The sequence below is a fragment of the Macrobrachium rosenbergii genome, chromosome 41 (assembly GCF_040412425.1).
Source record: "Macrobrachium rosenbergii isolate ZJJX-2024 chromosome 41, ASM4041242v1, whole genome shotgun sequence".
Classification (NCBI taxonomy): Eukaryota; Metazoa; Arthropoda; class Malacostraca; order Decapoda; family Palaemonidae; genus Macrobrachium; species Macrobrachium rosenbergii.
This window is the reverse complement of record NC_089781.1, coordinates 44,241,154-44,250,253: the sequence shown is the minus strand read 5'-3', so window position 1 is coordinate 44,250,253 and position 9,100 is coordinate 44,241,154. Positions and strand designations below refer to the sequence as shown.

The 9,100-nt window shown below is 45.8% G+C and overlaps 1 protein-coding gene across 3 annotated transcripts in view; it reads right to left on the bottom strand.

Moving 5' to 3' along the window:
* Positions 1-9,100, bottom strand: part of LOC136826839 (uncharacterized) — a 360,920-nt gene that overhangs the window by 204,759 nt on the left and 147,061 nt on the right. For 2 of the 3 annotated variants that reach the window (XM_067084321.1, XM_067084320.1), the window contains exons 2-3: positions 1,099-1,377; positions 686-861 (exon numbers count right to left, since the gene is read on the bottom strand). In XM_067084321.1, coding sequence (XP_066940422.1) covers positions 686-861; positions 1,099-1,345 — 423 coding nt within the window. In that variant the 5' untranslated portion in view covers positions 1,346-1,377. Of the gene's footprint in view, positions 1-685; positions 862-1,098; positions 1,378-3,571; positions 3,696-9,100 lie in introns of those variants that run through there. The other variant, XM_067084319.1, reaches the window with a different exon arrangement.

Here is a 9,100-nt window from a genome sequence, read left to right as displayed (position 1 = left end):
GTGAAAGAGACGTTCTTCCCATATGTAAACTTCTCTTCTCAGAGGGTGGAGCCTCATGACGTCATAGGTTAACGTCACTATTGTGTTCAAAACCTTTACCTGCAATATACTTGCCAACTTTCACCTTTGTCCACTGCTTTGATAAAAAGTACAGGCCGAAAAACCGTGTTTCATCGGCTCTGAATCCCTTAGTAGTATTATCTTCTATAATTATTTCTACACCCTAACCAAGCTCTCTTCGTTCACGATCTATTATCGCATTTCGTTCAATTAAGATTCATATGGTTATCCAGTCATAACTTTTCCTCAGCAAAACATATCATGACGGTAATAAAACTGGAATAATGCCTATTACCGCGACTCTTGCCATACAGGATCGTACCAAACAAATATCTATAAAATAAAAGAACAAACCGTCAGAAAAAAGCATAAGTGGGTCCTGGAAAAAACCAAGTGCATCTGCCGAACTCCTACCGAACCCGGCGCAGAAGTAGACTAACCCCTGTTAGGGGACGGGGGTAGTAGATGGATAAAGGAAGGATATTCATCGAAAACCGAGTGTCCCCCCCCCCCTTTTTTTTTACTGTCCAACTCCCGCTGGCGCGGAAGTAAAAGCTATGCAGTATAATGGAGAGGTAAAGTTCATTTCAAAAGTAACCTTTTATGGACACACAGGTAGACTAACCTTGTATGGAATCAGGCGATTCTGTGAAGTTACCAGTTTTGAACCTGGGTTTAAAGTTATTTTCAGAGGTTGAGAAGTGTTGCAAACTTGGGTCAAACTCAGGTCCACAGTACAAGAACAGTTAGCAGAACTGTTGGCATCGACAATGCAAAGTGAAGCCTTGTTACTTTTGCATTCTGGAAAGAAAAATACGTTACAGATCAGTAACTACTGTATTCCAGTGCATTGACGTTGAACTCTCTCCACTTAAAGGACGACTTAACTACCTTGAATGGTTCACTTCCGATTAAAAGCAATCTTGGCCAGTTAAATAACACTTCTGTTATTGAACACTATGTTGGTATTTCTCAAAATCCCACTGCCAATGTTTTATTTTCCAAGCATAAAATGAGAACTAATACTGAATGACGTACTTTTCAGATGATCCTCTAATGTCCTGAAGGTTAGATATGTAGAGAATTTCAGGTTCTGGCTTCTGGTGCTCCCATGATATGAAGGTGATCCACCACCGACCCCGAAAAGATTGGCTTGCGAGAAGTTTCTGAGTAGAACAAAATCATCTTTTCCTGCTGTACATTGGCTAGTTGAAAACATCACCACTAAATATCCCGATAGTCGAGCAATTATTTGACATTTCCAAGTGTTCATCGTTGATCTCATTACTTAAAACTATTAAGGTCAGAGCACCTGGTCTGAAAAAAGATAAACTTTTAAGATAAATATATGAACCGCCTTGTTAATTTATCTTAGGTTACTAAAACTGGCGTCCAACGTCTAGGTTATTGGTGCCATAACGAAATTAGATAGGAAGCTAAAAAAAAATTTTTAAAGGAGTATCATAATTATAATAAATACCTAAAGATATTTACTGTTATGAACAACTCTTGGGTTCATCAGGTTCTTTTAAAACAAAAATATCGGGACTGAGAAAAGACTGGCAGAAATTAGGGCAGACAAAGGAGGAAGGAGCTAAACAAAACCGAAAGGAGGCCTTAACACTAATTTATTTACAAAATTTACAGTTTGTACAAATGAGTCAGGTTCACAAAAAACATCACTAAAAATAGTTCAGTAGCAAAATTTAACATTTACTATCCAAAATGCATCAGTATCAAAAGTAAATAGTTACACTGAATAATGAGCCAGCAGTAAAGCAACACTTATTCAAAAAAGAATCAACATCAAAATTACACACTTAATCAAAAATTAGTCATCTTTAAAACAAAACTCATTCATAATGGGTTAGCAGCAAAAATAAATACTTATCCAAAACGAATCATCGACAAAATTAAATACTTATTCAACATGAAACACCAGCAAAACTAAACAATTACATCATAAATGAGTCAGCATGAAAATTAAGTCATTACTCCACCTTATTCAAAATACATATCTCATGAGCAGCATAATAAATTACGTTAAACAATCAGTAAATAAATAAACATATGACCTCAGTAATAATAATAACTGCAGAAGGGTTAACAAACACAACCACAACAGGGTTAACATTTACAATCACAACAGACCAAAAACGTGGCAATTACACCAGCCAGCTACTGAAACTGAAACAACCGCAGAAATCGTTGAAAACATCAACACAGGTAAGCTGCCACAACAGACATGCTGCAAACAGGGACGAAGTCACACACAGACGAACTCGGGGAATTGTCGAAACAGCCACTTGCTGCCAACAGACAAAGCCACACACAGACGAACTCAGGGGAGTTGTCAAAACAGCCACTTGCTGCCAATGGACGAAGCCATACACAAACAAACTCAGAGGAGTTGTCGAGACAGCCACTTGCTGCCAACGGACGAAGCCACACACAAACAAATGCAGGGGAGTTGTTGAGACCGCCACTTGCTGCCAACAGATGAAGCCACACACAGATGAACTCAGGGGAGTTGTCGAAACAGCCACTTGCTGCCAACGGACAAAGCTACATGTTGACGTAACAGCCACTTACTGCCAACAGACGAAGCCACACACAAACGAACTCAGGGGAGTTGTTGAGACAGCCACTTGCTGCCAACTGACGAAGCCTCACACAGACAAACTCAGGGGAGTTGTCGAAACAGCCACTTGCTGCCAATGGATGAAGCCACACACAAACGAACTCAGGGGAGTTGTTGAGACAGCCACTTGCTGCCAACGGACGAAGCCACACACAGACGAACTCAGGGGAGTTGTCGAAACAGCCACTTGCTGCCAACGGACGAAGCCACACACAGATGAACTCAGGAGAGTTGTCGAAACAGCCACTTGCTGCCAACGGACGAAGCCACACACAGACGAACTCAGGGGAGTTGTTGAGACAGCCACTTGCTGCCAACGGACGAAGCCACACGCAGACGAACTCAGGGGAGTTGTCGAAACAGCCACTTGCTGCCAATGGACGAAGCTGCCAATGGACAAAGCCACACACAGACGAACTCAGGGGAGTTGTCGAGACAGCCACTTGCTGCCAACGGATGAAGCCACACATAGACAAACTCGGGAGTTGTTGAGACAGCCACTTGCTGCCAACGGACGAAGCCACACACAGACGAACTCAGGGGAGTTGTCGAAACAGCCACTTGCTGCCAATGGATGAAGCTGCCAACAGACGAAGCCACACACAGACGAACTCAGGAGAGTTGTCGACACAGCCACTTGCTGCCAACAGACGAAGCCACACACAGACGAAGCCACACACAGACGAACTCGGGGAGTTATCAAGACAGCTGCTTGCTGCCAACAGACGGAGCCACACACAAACGAACTCAGGTGAGTTGTCGAGACATAATGCAACATACGGACATGACCAAACACTGATGAGGTTGCTCCAAAGGATGTGGATCCAAAAAAAAATCGTCCATCCAAAACGGACTCTCAGGTAATCATACCTGCTGCTGCTCCAAAACGGACTCTCAGGTAATCATACCTGCTGCTGCTCCAAAACTGACTCCCAGGTAAGCATACCTGCTGCTGCTACCCAAACTACTGACTCCTCGCTGCTACGAACCTGACTGACGAAGTCGGACACGATCCGACAGACGTCAACTCGCCTAAACAAAAAACAAGAACAGGATAACAGGTATAACAACCATACCAATCGGCAAACGTTTGTCCCAGCTAAACGACTGCTAAACCTGACATTTACATATAATTATACCTGTGAAGATACTAATGACGTAACACAGCGCATGGGGTGGGGGGTTGTTTAAATATTTTCCCCAAGGGACTGCCAAAGCTTTTTCATTTTCTGACCAACAAGAGGAAATACATCCCTCCATGATACTGGGCACCTCCTGGGTTCTGGAGAGGCGACTGCTTACTTAGCAAGTGATAATATAAGAAATTTTATTATACACTAAATATTAGTTTCTTTCTTACTCTTGATGTAAACTTTTGAACCTAAAATTCATAAACTCACTCAAAAAAATGGTTTTCACAAAGGAACTCACTTTTGTTAAACGAATTAAGCATTTTCTTCGGAGTTGAGTGTCAAATTCGACAAATTCGTTTCACAAACTATCAGAAACTCACATTTCATATCCATAATTAAAAGATGACTCACTTCACGCCAACAAATACATTATATATTAGCACTGGGAAGAACATAACTTTTAAACCCTTTCAACACATGACGATACAAAGACAGCCTGAATCGCAAAATACAGTAATCAGGAGGTAACAGGACCAAACGACACCACATACGCTAACCATGATTTGACAAACGTAGTCACAGCTGAATTACATTGTAAAAATTGATATGAGGTTCTAAAAGACGTGATTTCACCATGACACAAGCTCCATTCTATCACAACATTCCGTCAGTACAGCAAGGAGGGGTTGAACCCAAATGATGACAGAAGTTGTAGTTCAATAAGATTATTGTAAAATCAAACCTGCACTTGCACTTTGGTTGCTAATCATTTGCGGTGACTGATTTAGGAGAAAAATTTTATAAACTGGATTGATATGCTCTTTAAAACAGCGTTTCATCGCGGTGCAAGAATTCGGTAGTACAGGTATAGTACTATAACCAGTGTATTTTACTATAAATTAGCGTAATTAAGTTGCACTGTAATTTGCCCGCAAGATGAGGTGGCATAACTGAGATGCCTTTTTGAATGTAAGCATGCTTTATGGAAAAATTTAAGCTAACACTAAGAAGTTTAATGTGAAGTGGGCAAGATGTATATTAACTATATAGCAGTTACTTTACTATTATTGTAAGGCCATCTAAATCCCTGGTCGGAAAACCAGAATGTTTCAAGCCCAATGGCCCCCACCTCTCATCAGTATGACTTTGAAAACTAGGTCCTCCTAATTAACATGGTCAACAGCAGCACTTAAGTCCTGACTAAGCATGCAAACTTGATAACCAGAATCTAGGAATTAAGAGGTTTATTCTGGGGATTAAGAGGTTTTATTGTCAGCATAAGCATTCAGATGGTATGTCGACATGTTCAAAAACTAATCAGCAAGGTATGAGCAAGAAGTGGCAGACCTACTATGAAACTAATGAAGCTTAAGCTGCAGGGCCCTCAGTCCTGGAGGGGTCCCTTAAACAACTTTTTTTAATGAATGAATTTTTCAATAAAATCGATGGAGGTTTTAGTTTGTTATTAAAACAAGGATATTTTGGTGACAGAATTATAGGCCAAAAGGTTGAAGTACTCAACAGATACCTCAGAATATGTTCTAATATCCATTGCACATGCCCTCAAAATGTTCCAGTAAATGGTTTAAATCTCAAAATTTTCCTCAGGGTTCACAGCTACTAAACCTAGGTTAAGTTTGGTTTTACTTGCTTATAGTTGGTTCTTTTAGGACACTGTTTGCCGGCGTCTAAGTCCTAGGTTTGCCAGCGTCATAGGTTAGGTTTGGTTTTATTAGGTTAGTTGGTTCCTTTGTTGAGACACAGTTTGCCAATGTCGCAGGTTAGGTTTAGTTCTGTTAGGTTAGTTCATTCCTTTGAGATACAGTTTGCCGGTGTCATAGGTTAGGCCCAGTTTTGTTGTATGATGTCTCTGATGCACAACTATGTTATTATAAACTGTGTCTGCTATCTAGCAGTTGTTGTTTATGTCATTTGTACCTATGTCTGGTAACTGTTAATAAAGGAATCCTGGTGGCAACAGTGTTTTAGTCAGCAAGACAGTGTAAAGTCCCCGCTCAATGCGTTCTCTGTGGAGAACATCCTGTTTTCTGTGGTGCCTTTTCATCGACCTAAGGTCGATTGGAATATATATTTATCATCATAATCGCAAACTATGTATATGTTGTCTTTCTAAACAATCATGTATTATGTACAAGTAACGAGTTATTTATGTCGTATGTCAGACATTGTTGATCATTATGTTCTCTGTATGACCCTGTCCTGTTTTTTAAAGAATTAGTTTGACCTCAGGTCACCTGTAAGTCTTTGTACCAGCAGTCTCTGCAAACTACACAGATGTCCACATCCTGCTTTATAAGCAGCTATTTTTCATCAATAAACCAGCAGTACTTGTCTTCCTGCTCATTATTTCGCACTTCTCACAGCAGTGACCCCTGGAGTGGTTCTCGGAAGCCATTAATGGACCCAAACGGCGACTAAGTCTTGGCCCAATGAACCTAATCCATGCCCCTAACGGACTAACTACGGCGCTCTAACAAAGCGTTCGGGCATTAACCAACCCTTGTTGGCAGGTTGCCAACGTCATTAGTGGACCCACACGGCACGCTCCCCCAGCATGTATTGACGTGAGTGTTCCCACACATTCCAAGTGAGAGCGCAAAAAGAGCATGGATGGAGACATTCCCAACCACGTACAAATTACCGCGAACCTCTCGTAGGCAGACACCTCCCTCTCGCAACCCCCTCCTGCGCGCACCTCCACACCGGTACCGCCGCCCCACGGATGGCCCCCATGACAGACCAAGCAAAGACAGCCCTTAACATAAGGCTGCTGCCATTCACCAGGGAGAACGCAGTGTCTTGGTTCTACAGGGTCGAGGGGCAATTCAGAATAGCAGGCCTGACTGACGAGGTGTTGCAGGCATCCATCGCCATTAACGCCCTCCCTGAGGAGATTTATAAGAAGATCGCCCCTTGGCTGATGACGACATCAGTCCCCGCCACCTTCCAAAACTGAAATCCACTCTCGTCGAGACCTGCTCCCTGCCAGTCTCCGAGAGAGCTGCCGCACCCTCGACCTCACCCTCAACCCCTGGCCGGAGGGAAACCTCTTGGAAGTGTGGCATGCCCTCCAGGACCTCCTCCTCCTCCCTGAGACTGACAGCAGCAGCAGGCGCAAGGAAATCAGTCTGTCGAGGGAGATCTTCCTGTGGCAGATTCTGCCAGAGGTCCGTAGGCAGATCAAGGATGCATACACCCTGCCAGTTGAGGACCTAATCAGGTTGGCGCAACAGCTGACGGACTCCACGAAGGCGGCCAAGCGGGCAACCATGCCCGCACACTTCGCCAACTGCCTCCTGCCGTAGGATCCCACCACGGAGCCCGTCAACTCCATTGAGCAGAAAAGGTCATCCCACCAGCAGAAGAGGGAAGGGCCTGGGCTATGCTACTTCCACCGGAGGTTAAGGAGAGCCACCCAGAGGTGTGAAGCCCCCTGCCCTTTCTTCCCTTCAAAAAATGGAGGAAGAGGTGGCCAAGCCCACAGGCCGCCGTGGCAACAACAAAAATACCCAGGGACCCCTTACCAGAAAGGTTCTACATCCATGACGCAATCTCCAGCAGGATGATGTTGGTCGACACTGGAGCCATGCGTTCGGTGTTTCCACCTTCAGGAGAGGACCACAAACGACCACTGGACCCAACTACCTGCCTGACGGCCTCAAGCGGGTCCCCCATCCTCTCCTATGGCACCAAGCTCCTGTCGATCTCCATCCTTGGCCAGAGGTACAGCTGGGAGTTCATCATCGCGGACGTCAGGACTCCACTCTTGGGGGCAGATTTCCTCGCCCACTTCAGTCTGGCAGTCAACGTCGGCCGCAAACGCCTGCTGGACACCCAGTCCTGCCAGTCCCTGCCCTTGTTGCCACGCCCCAGGGAGCCCGCCATCTGTTACATCACGTCCCACCAGTATGGTTCCCTCCTGAAGGAATTCCCGGAGGTCTTCGAACCCGAGCTCCGCCAGATGCCTGGGACTCCTGCCAAACACGGGATATACCACCATATCAAGACAAAGGGCCCCCAGACGCACGCAAAGTTCTCACGGCTTCCCCCGCAGCGCCTTCAGGAGACCAAAAAGGCCTTCACAGAGATGGAAAGAATGGACATATGCAAAAAGGCTCCCAGCCCATGGGCTTCCCCTCTTCACATGGTGCAGAAAGCAGACGGCACCTGGAGGCCCTGCAGCAACTACAGGTGGCTGAACCTGGCAACAGAAGCGGACCACTATCCCCTGCCAAACATGCAGGACCTGACGGCCTCTTTCCACGGGGCCAGGATATTCTCCATAATGGACCTACTAAAATCTTATTTTCAGGTCCCAGTAGCGCCATAGGACTTCCCCAAAACCGCCATTGTCACGCCCTTCAGGTCCTACATCTTCGCCTTCTACACCTTCAGCCTGAGGAACATGGGTGTGACCTTCCAGAGGTTGATGGACAGCATCCTGGGGGACCTGGACTTCTGCGCCTACTACATCGACGATATCCTAATCTTTTCCAGATTCCAGGAGGTACACCTGCGACACATCCGGAAGGTCCTGCAGCACCTGCAGGAGAGTGGGTTTCACAAATGCAACTTCAGCGTCGAGAAGGTGTAGTTCCTGGGCCACGAGATATCCCCAGAAGACGTCCACCCAATGTAATCGAAGGTCAAAGCTGTCGAGAAGTTCCCCACCCCTACCTCCATCAGGGCCGTACAAGAATTCCTCGGGATGGTCAGCTACTACTACTACTAGCCCACCAGGACCCCAGCGCTCCACTCCAGCTGATGACGGACACCAGCAACGTCACCTGCAGAGTAGTCCTGGAACAGGTCATCAGAGGGACCCCTCAGCCCATTGCCTTCTTCAGTAGGAGGCTAAACAACGCCGAGTCCCACCACAGTGCCTTCAACCAAGAGCTCCTCACAGCATACCAGGCAGTACGGCACTTCAAGTTCCTCTTGGAGGGGACGCCCTTCACAATTTGGACCAACCACCAGCCGCTGGTCCACTCGTTCACGAAGCTGGGCGACACATGGCCCTCTAGGCAGCAGTGGCACCTCGCAACTATTGTGGAGTTCACCTGCGCCATCAAATACCTCCCCGTCAGGAAGAACCCGGTAGCCAACTCCCTCTCAAGAATCGAGATCGATTCCGTACAGCTCAGGATCGATTATGAGAACCTCGCCCACGAAAAAGCTGCTAACCCTGAGACCCCACCCTACCATACAGCCATCACGTTGCTGAAGTGGAAGGACGTGCCCTTCG